The sequence below is a fragment of the Herpailurus yagouaroundi genome, unplaced genomic scaffold (genome assembly GCF_014898765.1).
Source record: "Herpailurus yagouaroundi ecotype Mexico unplaced genomic scaffold, PumYag 198, whole genome shotgun sequence".
In the NCBI taxonomy this organism is placed as follows: domain Eukaryota; kingdom Metazoa; phylum Chordata; class Mammalia; order Carnivora; family Felidae; genus Herpailurus; species Herpailurus yagouaroundi.
Window position 1 is genome coordinate 2,445,514 of NW_024412429.1, and position 13,531 is coordinate 2,459,044.

At 56.4% G+C, this 13,531-nt stretch overlaps 1 protein-coding gene across 1 annotated transcript; it reads left to right on the forward strand.

Moving 5' to 3' along the window:
• The first annotated feature begins 9,470 nt into the window (after nucleotides 1-9,470).
• On the forward strand, nucleotides 9,471-10,484 carry GPR31 (G protein-coupled receptor 31). Its single transcript, XM_040449248.1, is given in 3 exon segments — nucleotides 9,471-9,866; nucleotides 9,869-9,982; nucleotides 9,984-10,484. Coding segments are annotated over 3 exon segments (942 nt in total). The 3' UTR covers nucleotides 10,416-10,484.
• Nucleotides 10,485-13,531: the final 3,047 nt, after the last annotated feature.

A 13,531-nucleotide genomic window follows, 5' to 3' on the forward strand; every position in this document is an offset into this window, starting at 1 on the left:
GGGATGGGGACAGGGATAGGGGATGGGACAGGGACAGGGACAGGGGACAGAGATGGGGATGGGGACAGGGGACAAGGATGGGGGACAGGGGACAGAGATGAGGATGGGGACAGGGATAGGGGATGGGGACAGGGGACAGGGATGGGGATGGGGACGGGGACAGGGGACAGGGACAGGGACAGGATTTCCCAACTTAGTAGAAAACAGGATCCAAAATTTTGTGTTTGTCATGAGGAAACGATAAGACGAACCGAAAGAGAGTACCTTTCTGCAAAACGACGCCCTGAGTCCCGCAGACAGGTGGGTGTAGGAGAGACAGGACAGGGGAGGCGCTGGCGTCTTTAGGAGCACTCCTAAAGTAAAAGGGAGAGACACAGCAGAGAAGTGCCAGGAGTTGATGGATCCTGGTCCCCAAAGAAAACCAGCAAAGAAGACATTGCTGGGCCCTGGGCGAGGAACACCTTCTGCGTCTTCAACCACTGAAGTGTGTCTGTTCAGCTTCCCGCCCGCAAGACTCGTGTGGGTCACGTGGGAGAAGGTGCTCGTCCTTAGCGGGCACCGGGGCTGAGGCGCCACGGCGTCTGGAATCCTCCATACGGCGACTCACACGTGCCACACAGACCTGTGCGCACACACACGTGTGCGGACAGCAAGCAGCCCAGGCGTGAACGGGGGTAGAATCCGGGCGAGGGTCCGTGGGCACTGGCTGCTTTCTTATCCCTGATCTACTCCGTGGGTTTGACATTTTTCAAAATAAAAGGTTGAAGGGGAAAAAAGCATCGACACCAGCTTTGTAAACACCCAAAGAGCAACAACTAAGATCTTTTAAAAAAGGGAAAGGGTTCCATGTGGGAGGGACAGGGCAACGGGGAAGGCACCGCTGATTTGTGTTACGAATCCCACAGTTGCGTGCAGTTATAATTTGATACAAAGAAAACTTTTAAAAAACTACAGTAGATCAGACTTCAGATTCCTTTATTATGGTTGAAAAATAATTATTTTTAAAATCGGTTTTGACAGTGTACCTCCGAAAGAAAGAACTAGAAAAACGTCAGCACGAAGGGTATCCGTACGTTCACTTGGACCGCACAGAGCCTATTACGAAATAGCCTGTTATGTCAGTTTTTTCCTATGAGGTTTTGAACCATAACATTTTTAAATAAAATGTAATTACTTCACCTACCATGTGCATGCAAAAGCGATACATGCGTTCAAAAATATTCCTACAACGAACAGAGGGGTCATACTTGTCCCGATAGCAAAACAGGGGCGCGTCATCGATGGTGAGCTTGTGTCTGCATTCGTGTTCTCTGGTTCCTGTCTCCTTGATACGTGGCCTGGATTCAGCCACAGTGGAGACAGTGTGGCCCAGACAAAGAAATCCCTAGCAGAGATGTCCTCCTCCACCAAAGAATTATTTGACCTGGAGCGAGTCACATGATGTAGGATTTGAACTCAGTTTTTATCGCCTCTTTTAAGGACTAAATCCTCAGACGTGGCACCAATCTGTGACACAATGGTGGGGTCCGTGGCGAGACATAGTCCAACCCCATTGTACTTCGACGCATCAGCCAGCCGTGGTCTCAGGACTCATCCGCTGACCAGCACCAGGGGATCCCCAGGTAGAATCCAATACGAAATATCCCATTAAGGACAAGTAGCTAAAAGTGCATTTTACGATACTTTCCAGCAAAATCGAATCGTTGCTTTAGCTAAAAATCTTCATGTAAGACACAGAGGTTTGTTGCATTGTGTGAAGTCACAGTAAACATTCTATCACCTGGTGATTACTTAATCTGAGCTCTGTTAACCAGAACTTTCTAACTAGTTGCAAAAAAAACACAAAAAAAGACCTAGCGTTGGTCTTAAGATACTGAAAACTATGGTTCTTCTGAGTGATCAATGAAAGAAAAACACAGTATGTTTCTCTTATGTCCTTTATGTTCTAACTCCTTGCATATGAAGGGATCGGCAATGTCACGGGCCCAGTGCTGAGCAGGTCACTGAGGGCCGAGGGCAGACCGAGACGCGGTCCCTGGTCCCTGGGACCCTCGGGCACAGCTGGGCCGCGAGAGTCTCAGCTACAAAGGGACAATGAGTGGACCGCATGGGGCTGACAGAGTGTTTCTCTGCGGGGAGGCCCCTGAGAGGCGCTCCTGCAGGATGAGGGACAGGGGCCGTGTCCTGCAGGATGGCCAAGCAGGGGAGCTGTGCAGACCGCCCCCACGGGACGGGCCGTGCCTCCAGGAGCGTGCGGGAGGAGGCTGAATGTACGGGGTGGGCTCAGACCCAGCCCCGGCAACATTCACTCAGCCTTGGTTGGACTTGACGTGATGAGCAGGAGGAACCGTCCAACTTTGCCCAACAAAACTCGTGGCTGCCAAGGGACGTGGGGACATATGGAAGGCGGACAAGACAAGGCAGCGGGTTCTCCCGGAGCCCCCAGAGAAGTGCAGGCCTGCCAGCACCCTGGTCTCGGTCCCGAGAGACTCACGGGCGTTGGTTTAAGCCGCTAAGTCCGTGTGACCTGTCCCAGCAGCCACAGGAAACAAATGGAAAAATCCAGAGGACACGGTGTAAAATGTGCATGCCTCGGCCCTGCCCACAGAAGCTCTGATTTGGTTCTTCCTGGACATTTGAGCCTCTGACAGGTGCCCCGACCTACTGCGAGCGTGTTCCAAGACCGGCACTTAGGGCAAACGTGGCTGTTAGAAAGCAATAGAAACGAAGACGATCAAGTCTATGGCCCCGCGCGGGGTAGAGCACGGGTCACGGAGATCATGAGGCTCTGAGAAGGGAGGAGGGAGGCCACGCTCTGCGTCCCAGCCGGAGGAAGGAGCGAGAGTGTCTTCCTGCAGACGCGGGGAAGGGAACGGGGCAGGTGCCGCCGGAAGGCAAGAGTCACGTCTCACGTGTGGCTGCAGTGTGGTCGACCAGATGCCCGGAGGCAGGAGGCCTTGGGGACTGTGGGTCCCCAGCTGAGACTCGGAGGGTTGCCACACTCGCAGACCACGAGCGACTGTGCAAAACGGAGGGTCCCCGGGGAGACACTAGATCAGGTTGGTGGAGGCTCGAGGAGAGAAGAGGCAGGGCGGGGGCAGGGCCCTGCTCCCCGGACCGCAGACCAGGGACAAGAGGAGAGAGAAGGGCTGGCCGAGAAGACAGTGCGGGGACAAGAGAACCAGAGGGGCACAGACTCCCAGGCCCAAGCGCTGTGGGACGTGTGTCATCAGCAGCGTCGGCTGTGGCTGGGATTTCCGGCGCACGCAGGAAAAAGACATTAATTGGGGCAACTTGGTCCAGGTCGAGGCAGCAGGCCTCCAGGGGTTCAGTTTCCTCGTCTGCAAAATGAAAAGCTGGGTTAATCGCGAAGATCTCACTTGCTCTAAAAAGTGCTGTGATTCTTTGAGTAGAAAGATGATACGTAGTTGGTGATGCCCACTGAGAAAACAGTTTGAAAATAGACCAGTGAGTGTGCTAAGATCATCCCTGGGAGAGAACGATGTTCCTCAGACACTGCGGGGGGGATGTTTGCTTAACTGTGACCAAGATGTCTTGGTTCGGGGCATAATCTTAAATGCTCCCTTGCCTCCCCCGTTCCACGAACGCCTCCGGTAGAGGAGCCCAGCCCGTCCCGAATGGGGTCCTCTGTGAACATGAGCCGCTCTTCTCTCCCTGTTGTGGGCTGATCCTGCCTCCCCTGGGAGTCCCCTCTCTGCCTGCTGAGGGTCAGGTCAAAAGGCCCCGTTTCTCCCTAGGTTCCCCCAAACTGCAAGAACTCAAATGTGAATGCGGTTTCCGTTTCTGGTTGACCGTAGCTAAATGCAGAAGAGCACTTGGCTGATAAAACGTGACCCCCTCGGACTCCCTCGCCCCAAGCCCTGGGGGCACGAGCACTCATCACGGGAGGACGGCTGGTCTGGCAGCATGGCTGGGGACCTGTCAGGCTTCATGACCACGAGCCTGAGAGGCAGGAAAACGAGCGCCTCCCCCTAAAACTCACATCCCGGTAGCCGCCGCGCCCGGCACAAGGACACAGGGAGAGAATTACGCCTCGGCCACAATTCTACGTCCTAGCAGCTTCCACAGAGTGACGGCTGACGGGGTGCAGACTTAGCGGAGAAGCATGGCTGCGGTGCCCCTGACACTAAACTGCTGATGTGCTAAATGTTCCAACAGCGATGAGGCGAGCAGCCGTTCTCAACCGCGGATGACAAGGAGGGAACGGCCACACTGTAAGCCGCGCACGGGGCCCCGACTCCCCAAAACTGTAGCCCGCACCTGTCTCTGCGCGCCGGGATCATCCACGATTTCCCGTTTTACCTCACAGCCGCCTGTATTTTCGATGACAGAACAGCCCGAAAATAATCTTCGTAGTAGGAAAATGCCTAGAAATTTACAGATTGAGTTATCAGGGTGCGACCGCGCACGTCACGTGAGAAGCACCGTCTTGGGAAGAAGCCATCCCAGACTAAGGGAGGGCCTGCTTCCAACATGCTGGCGATGCTCACACGGGCTTCGCGCTCTCCTGGGAGGAGAGACACGGGACGTTGGGGTGATTACGATTTTGCCACTGGCCTCACGGCCGTGAGAATGTAAGGAAACTTTCCAACAGGTCTTGCAGCCATAGAAACGGTGTTGTCCCATTTCAGCGTCAGGGGAAAGAGCAGAAAGCAGGAGAAGAAACGCAGACAGAGCCAGCCAGCCGACGGGGGGAGCGGTGGGGGCAGCCATCAAGCCCCCCGGGGTCCCCGACCTGGCCCTGGGAGGTCAGGGTCGGGGGACGGGGAACAAGCACAAACAGCTGCTGCGTGTGGCACCACGTGTGTTTAAAAAGACACGCCTGCCTCGGTGGGGGGGGGGGGGGGGGGCAGGGGAGAGGGAAAACGGTGATGGGCACTGAGGAGGCCACTTGTTGGGAGGAACCCTGGGTGTCGTACGCGATCGATGAATCACAGGAACCTACTCCCAAGCCGAGAGCACACCGTATGCGCTGTGCATCAGCCAACTTGACAATAACTTATGTTTAAAAAATCGAGATTAAAAACATTTGAGAAAAAGACACGCGTGCCTCTGCTGGGGTGTTGCAGCTCATTTCTTTTCGCTTTCCGCTGTGCTTTTGCATGTTTTCCGTGCTTATGCCTCAAGAACATACCAGATGTGCAATCAGATAACATTCAAGATTATTCTGTAAAGATGCTTCCAGGCTCACCAACGGGATGGGGCCGTAGTTGGTGTGCCATAGACTTATTGGATGCACTCAAGAATAGCGTACTTAAAAATTATCAGCTTCACAAAAATCTAGAAAAGAAATGCCATTTCTTGCTATGTTCAACCCATTTCTCCAGTAGCAAAGAAACGAAAAAGAGTATCTCTGAGAACCTGGTCCCATTCGCCTGGATGCCCTCGGTTTTGCCGCCATGAACACTGTCCTCTTGCTGGTCCACTTAGCAAATGGAAGAGTTAGAGGCTTTCCATCATTCTGAATGTGAAGCTATTTAACTTGTACCCAACAAATGGCGACAAAGAACGTGGTTGGGCTTTTGTTTGCTTGTGTTTGCTGCAAAGAGCCTTCTGTACACTTTCCCATTGGGGCTTGAGTGTGAGAATTCAAACTTTTGTTTTTCTAGGGTTCAAATTTTTCTAGAACAAGAACCTACGTTCCGCGTGATTTCTTCTGCGTGAAACACCGACTACATCAGCCATCCACTCTTTCGATGGTGTTCACATCGTAGGGATATTCTGAGGTTGCTGAAATTTTTTTACCCAAACCGTAAGCTGAGACGTGCGCTCAGGACCGTCACAGGACCCGGCCCCAGTGCTGTGACTTCCAACCTCGGAGACTTCACTTCCAGCTCGTTTTCGCCAACAATATCATTTTTCTCGGAAATGACCGCGGCTCCTTTCCCCTAAGGCTCCCCCTCCCCGGGCCAGGGGTGAAAACAAGAAAAGAAAATGAAATGTAGTGAACTTCTGAGAGTCTCTAAGACAGCCACGAAAGGGGCGCCGGGTGGCTCAGTCGGTTAAGCGTCCAACGCTTGATTTCAGCTCAGGTCATGATCTCGTGGCTCGTGGGTCCCCCAGCCCCACGTCGGGCTCTGCGCTGACGGCCCGGAGCCCGCTTGGGATTCTCTCTCTCTGCCCTTTCCCTCTCATGCTTGCTCTTTCTCTCTCTCGCTCAAAATAAACAGACAGACAGACAGCCACTGACGGGGGTTGGAAATCCCCCTGCTGTAAATGTATCATCACAGCCAACCCACCCAAGCCGTGGGTCCGTCTCCCCAGCTGCACGGTCCCTGCCCTGAGCCCCACCCCAGCCTTGCTGACTGTAATGTTTCTCCTCCTTCCCTGACCCCACTTCCCCCATCCCATTCCAGTTGTAAACCTATTATTTAATTTTCTCATGTGTTCCTTACAAGTCTGGGTGTATTCCTTGCCCTCCCCCCGCCTCGTTGGAATACGAGTCCTTAAAGTTAGGAAGCATTATTAGCATTATAAGTATTTGCATCCCCAGCACAAAAGGAACAACACTTAATATGTTCTAAATGTTTTTTTTTTTAAATAAATAAGTGTGTAGTAAAGTTTTTAACTTTGTCCAAAAAGAGGTGTGACCTTTGGCCCCAGCTGCTGGGAGGTCATCTCGGAGCCCTTGGAAGGTCATGCTTGGTGGAGGCAACTTTGCGCGGGGGCCTTGGGCCAGTGGGGTAGAAACACTGTGATGAGGGGTGGGGGCCTGGGGCCACACACGTCAGCTGGCCCCCCAGAGGGGCCGGAGCCTGAGATGGGCCACGCGGACAGCCGCGCCCGTGTCACGAATCTCAGTAAGGACCCTGGACGTCAAGGCTGGGGGGGGTCCCCTAGTTGACCATGCCCGGCGGGTGTTGGCACACGTGGGGACTGGGAAAGCCACCCCATCCTGACCGCGGGGAGAACAAAGGAAGCTTCATACCGACTCCTTTCCCGGAATCTGCCCCGGGCACCCTCGCCCTCCCTCAACGCATCCCAATCTGTGACCTTTCTCTGGAACAAAACAGAACAATGTCCACGGAGTTCTCGGGTCCTTCCAGAGATTTGTCAAAACCGGGGTGGTCTTGGAGACCCCTGACTTAAAGTTGGGGTCTGACAGGAGGTGGTCTCGTGGGGACCGCCCTGTCGCTCCAAACCCCACCGCTGGCTAACTCCGCAGCAAGCGTTGGGAAAGTCTGATTCAGAGTGCTCACGCAGGCTTTACGAAGTCTGCCACCTGGTGAGACAAAAAGGACACAAAAGAGGAAAACCAGAGAGGAAAACTCGCATTAAGTATGTGTGTGGGTTTCAAGCCGTGATTCAGTTTTCATTTAAATTTAGGAACAGGTGCGTGAATAAAGCATTCATCACAAAAGCGGGTGAGAACAGAGAAGCTTCCTGAGCAGGAGGAGCGTTGAAGAAAGAATAGTGGTTGAAGAAAGAGTTCCTGAGGTTAGTGCGATTTCAAGAGACAAGACCCCTAAGGGAGAAGCTCAGATATCATAACTTGAAAAGCCAGGAAGAAAAGAACAATTCAGTTTTTTCGAGATAAGGAAGATGTATGTATACTGAGAGGAAGAAGCAAAAGTTTAAATTCGGTTATTTTTAGTTCCTGTATCTAAAAAGGAAAATGGGGAATTATTAATGTTTGTGTTACCTATTGAGCTAGACTATCTCTGATTTAGCAAGTTGGGGGTCGAAGCTGAAATCTGCAATTAAGGGGTGGCTTTTAGCGTCTGTCAAAGCTTTCAGTGTGTGGAGAGAAACACATTCAAGTAGCTTCCATCCCCGAAGACTTAGCCGCCGGCTTTCCTGGGCGTCGTCGTGTGCCGATGGCATCGTAGAGGGGAGGCACGTGGCCTGTGGGCACCACTGCCCCGGAACGTGTTGGATCACACCCTCCCGTGCTCCCGAGGAGCCACTCCCAGTGAGAAGGCATCGCTGTGGCCGTGCCAGTTCTGACTGTGGGGGGGACTCTCCAAATGCACCTGCTTGGGAAACACGCGGGCGAACCTGCATGAAGCAGAGGTGGGGGACGCGTGGGCCGGTGGGCCGGCCGGAAAGGAAAACTCTGAGACACTGAAAGCAGCGCCCGACACCTCACAAACAGGCCGCCAATCTCAGCGATGATCATCACGGAGATGTTTCCAGAGGTTTGCAGAAGCCAAGGCATCGGGGCAGCCTGGAACGGATGTTTGGTGCAGGAGCGGAGCGCTGGTTGGGAGCAAAAGGAGTTGTGTTGAAAGTCAGCGTCACGTACAGGTGAGCAAGACAAGCGCAGGTGGGTCCAGCGGGCGAGACGCCCCGGGTGCGAAGTGCGCTGCCTGTAATGGCGTCTCAGACACTCGTCACGACCCTGCAAGTAGGGGCTGTCACCGTCACTCCTCAGCGAAGGGGCCCCGTGTTGGTTTGCTTCCCCTGAGCCACACCGCTGCTGACCGGAGAAACCAGAGTTGGAACTGAATATATTCGACTCCAGAGCTCAAACCAGGCTAAACAAAAACAAGGTGAGTGAGGGTCGACGGTGGGAGGGTCAACAGTGTGCAGGCCCCCGCTGAATTAGGGTCGAGAATGGCCCAGAACAAGTGAAACGTGGTCCACAATGGGGAGGGAGAATTGGACTCATGCGACAGTTGTGGATCGACGCCCGCTTTGCGCAGACACTCTTTTATCGCTGGCACACAGTGCCTGTCCCCGGGCTCATGCCCCTGACATTCTGGGGGGAATCTGTGCGTCTTGACCAGCCATCAGTGTTATGCGGTTATCAGTGGAGGCCCATGGGCCCTGATCCAGATAGAGTGGGAGGGGAGGGGGGCCCCTCGGCAGAAAATCAAATCCGGCAAAGAAAGGGGACAAGCATCAGGGGCCAGCCGTGAAGTGGCCGGGCCTCCGCAGAGCCTCCTCTGTGACGGCGTGACCCGATCGGACCGCCGGTGTGGGAAACGGAGCGCCGTGCAGAAGGGTCTCGGGAAATGCCCCTTCCGTGGAGGAGGAGAGCTTCCCGGCAAGGCTCCGTGACGCTCGCGGAGCCTGTGGTCGCCAGCGTCCCTCTGACGGCCGAGACGAGAAGCCTGACGGAGCGAGGGTCTTCCGGCTCCTTCCGCGGCCCCCGCCGACGGAGACCTGTGCTCGCCCAGCTCTTAAGGGCCTCGTGGCTTCAGTGGCGCGCAGATGACGTGAAGCGAAACACAGCTTCTCCTTTTTAGGGTGAAACCAAGCAGAACAAAACCAAAAGGGTGTTTTCCCCTCCCCTCCCCGGTCCCCTTTCCCCAGACACGTTTGAGTTTGCTTTTGACTTCATCCTGTTCAGTGTTTCTTCCTACTGCGAAAATGCAGAGCTCCCGTCCCCGCGCGGCAGGGAGAAGCCCGCGTCTCTCCCTCTGCAGGAAGGCGCGTCGCCCGCAGCCCGGGCTCTCGGCCCTTGGCCACCTCGCGGGGGACCCCGGCGGCGCAAGCGGGGGGACATGCCGGCCGCCAACTGCTCACGGCACAGCGACGCGGTGGAGGGGACCGTGGCCGTGCTGCTGGCGCTGGAGTGCGGGCTCGGCCCGCTGGGCAACGTGGTGGCCCTGTGGCCCTTCGCGTTGCGCCTCAAGGCGTGCAAGTCCGACGCCGTGTACCTGCTCAACCTGATGGCCGCCGACCTCCTGCTCGCCGTCTGCCTGCCCTTCCACGCCGCCTTCTACCTGCGCCACAAGACGTGGCCCCTGGGACACGCGTCCTGCCGGGGCCTCCTGTTCCTACAGGTGCTGAGCCGCGGGGCGGGCGTCGCCTTCCTCACAGCCGTGGCCGTGCGCTGCTACTTCCGAGTGGTCCACCCCCGGTTCAGGGTCAACCTGCTGTCCCCGCGGGCGGCCTGGGGGGGGTCTCGGGCTGCGTCTGGCTCCTGCTGCTCGGCCTCAGCCACCGGAGCCTGCTCGTGTCGGAGGCCGAGTGCCCCGGCCTGGAGCCCCGGGGGCAGCTCTCCCTCAGCGCCCCTCTGGCAAGAAGCTCTGTTCTCGGTGCAGTTCGTTCTCCCCTTCGGTCTCATCCTGTTCTGCAACGCCAGGATCGTCAGGACCCTCCAGGGGCGACTCCGAGACCCGGACCGGCAGCCCCAGCTGCAGAGGGCCCGGGCGCTGGTGACCGTGGTCGTCGTCCTCTTCGCAGCCTGCTTCCTGCCCAGCTTCCTGGCCCGGGTCCCGGTGGCCGTCTCCCAAGGGGCGGGCGGCTGCAGGGTCCTGGGAGCGATGGTGCACGTGTCCGACGTGAGCAACGGCCTCACGTACCTGCAGAGCGTGCTGAACCCAGCGGTGCACTGCTTCTCCAACCCCGCGTTCAGACGCTCCTACCGCAGGGTCTTCAACACCCTCAGAGGCCGAGGGAGGGAGGTCAAGGCCCCGGGTGACATCAACGACTCCTACTGCTGAGGCCGGCCGGCCACCCGCCCCCGCGGGCTGAGCCGTGACGACCGGCTCCTGGGGCTCCAGAGCGAGGAAATGCCCGGGCTGCACTACAAAGGTGGGGACCCCGACTCCGGCGCACCCGCAGCGAACGTCTCCTATCTGCGGCCTACCGTGTTTCCCGCGGCTATTGTGCGCGATCGGACCTCGGATCGGCGAGCCAGAGGCTCTTTGCGCCCACGACGACTCAGACGGCACGGCCGGCCTGGAAACACACAGCCGCGGGCGGCCCCCACCGGGGGAAGCCGCCCTCGTGGGTTCCCGCGCTGCCCGCTCTCGGTGAGTCGCCTGCTGTCTGTCTGCTTCAGCCCCCGAAACGCACCAAGTCTGCTTTCTTCCCACTTGCACGGACTCGTAACCGACTCGGGAAAGTGGGGATGCGGGGCTGCTCGGCCAGGCTCTGGGCGTGCACCTTCCCGTGCTCTGTGCTGGGCCCGGAAGGTTCTCCATTTCATAAAATTTTGCCTCGTCTGCACAGACGGTGCCTTATGTCCTGTGCTGGGCGCGGAAGGTTCTCCATTTCATAAAATTTTGCCTCGTCTGCACAGACGGTGCCTTATGTCCAAGATCACGCGGCTCCCTAGTTTATCCTAAGAAACACGTTCCTACTAAGTGAGTTGAAATTGCCTCTGGAACTTTCTTCTCAAGTCGGAATGTCTACATGCTTCTGAAATTCACTTTGCTTCCCTGCTCTGGGAAGTCACTGTACGTAATGCCTCGTGGGAGAAATGCACAGGGGGAGACCCCAAACCGCACGTGAAACCGCGTTCCCCACCCGACACTGGGGGGTGGAGGGGGTGCCACCCCAGCCCAGCCCTGGTGCTCCTGCAACGGCTGCATCGTCCCATGTCATACTTCTAAATTATGTCCCAAGCCTGGAGCTCATGATGGTGACAACCTGCTCCCTAACTGCCTTGTGTCACTCTCTGTCCAAAGCTGGTAGTGCAGTCCCCAAAACAGACTCCCCAGGATGCTTAGACACAGGATCGGCTTCGCAACCAGGCCCACACCTGTCACCCTGCCTGGAGCCGCACCTGCATTGCCCACGCAGACAGATGGCCCACGCTTGTCCCCGGGCCACCCCATGGCCTCTGTCAATCTTAGGGTGGACACGGGTGACGTCAGGCAGTAGAAACTGGCAGATTGTCCCGGGTCTGTCCCACCAGGGAGGCTCCTTCTCGGAACCGACTTTCACATGTGAGTGTGTTCGTCTCACCGTGCCCAGCTCGTGACGTATGTCAAGATCTGCCTCACAGAGTCCCCGGGGGGTCACCGTCTCTCAGCGATGCTCCCTACTTTCGTGGGTTTTGTGTCCTCGCCGGGGAGGGGATTTCAGGGGCCTGGAACGCAGGTGTGACCCGCTGTGCCCGGCTTCCTGCGCGGACAGTCCTACGTGCTGCTTTTTAAAAATCTAACACTTACCGTAAACATTTCCCGCGTCATGATAAGCTCTCCACAGGCAGTTCTTCACTCGATTACGCAATAATCCGACCAGATGTCTCTTCACCACGTCCCTGAGTCTGGACGCGATGATCTGCTGTCCTGTCACAGGCAAATCACCCTGTGACATCACGCAGCCCCCATAGACCTCACTGCAGCCATGCCCTTGGGGGCCCAAAGCCCCCAGCACGGCCATGTCCATCTCGGGCTCAGCCGGCCACACCTCCCACCAATCCCTGCTCATTGTTAGCCCGGCACGACGCCCGCGTGGCAGGTGGGGGACCCAGAAAACCCTGATGCCTCGGCCAACCCCAGTGTTCTGACTCAGTCTGTCTGCGGAGTCCCGGGCGCTGGTGTTTTTGAAGCCTCCTCGTTAATTCTGTCGACGCACAGCCAGAGCTGACGCCAGACACGGGGTTAGTGGCCGAGGTCAGGGCCTTTGGGTCAACATCCCGCTCTGTCACCTCCTAGCTTTGTGACCTGGGACATGCCACCCAACTGCCCTGTGAATAACAAACCCCGGGACCGTTGCACGGTTTAAGTAAAACAATACATAAAACGTTGAGCGCAGAGCCCGGCCCACGATCAGCACTCGGTAGGCGTCCCTTGGCTATTTGCAAGCCCTCGGTTTATGATCGTAACTTTGTTTACGTCCCCAGCCAGACTGGGTGTCCTTTAGGGACACAGCTTTTCACCTGTGCGCCCTCAACACAGAGCCCGGAGCGGGATGGCCGGTCTTGACCTGGACGCCTCCAGCAACATTTTGCCAGATCCAAGGTCTGTTACTGTGCGCCTTCTTTCCGGTAAATCCTCTCCAGATCCTCTGTGAGCATTCTGTCTGACTCGAGTTTTATTTTGCACATCTGCGAAAGGGGATAACTTCTCGGTACGCTGGAAGGTTCCGGATCCTGCCAACACCCACCTCTGGGGATGTTTCTCTGGCCTCCTGTCCTGTCACTCCCATCACAGAAGCCTCACAGGAGCTCTGCCCTCAGACGGTTGTCTCCTCCAAAGACATCCGAGGAGGAGCTGTCGTGTTCCAAACTCTCTTCTCTGGGTGAGGAAACAGGTCAGAGGGAACCGTGGGCAGGCAGAAGATGACGGGCCTCAGAACCACAACCACTTCGCTGCCGGCCGCAAGGTTTACTTTCTTTTCTCCTTTGACTCGCTTCTTCTAATATAGCAGGTGCACAGTCCCGTCTGTGAGTCTTGCAAATCTCAGCATTGTCTGAACTGTGGCAGATCCAGGAAGGACAGACGGGAGCCCGAATTTCAACTTGAGCGATGAATCTCTTTCCCCAGGCAGATGATGCTATCAGTGTTTTTAAAGTCAGCAAGTGTTGTCTTGTCTTTTTCCAAAATCCAGTTGGCCACTGACTCCTCCCCAGCTACATAGACGTCCTCCGGGTGCTGGGCCTCCTTCACGGAACGTTCTGATCTCTGTCCTCTAACTTCCTGCCTGCCCTTCCTGGTCTGACCCCTGAGACCTGCCTCTTCACAGAGCCCCCGACAACACGACACCTGCACCCCAACACATTCCCCACACCCCACAGGCCACCCTCCGGTGCTCACGCCCGCCTTCCCCTCTGCGTCACCTCCCTGAAGCTTGGGAAATGCCCACCTATCTTTGTGTCCCCAGCACT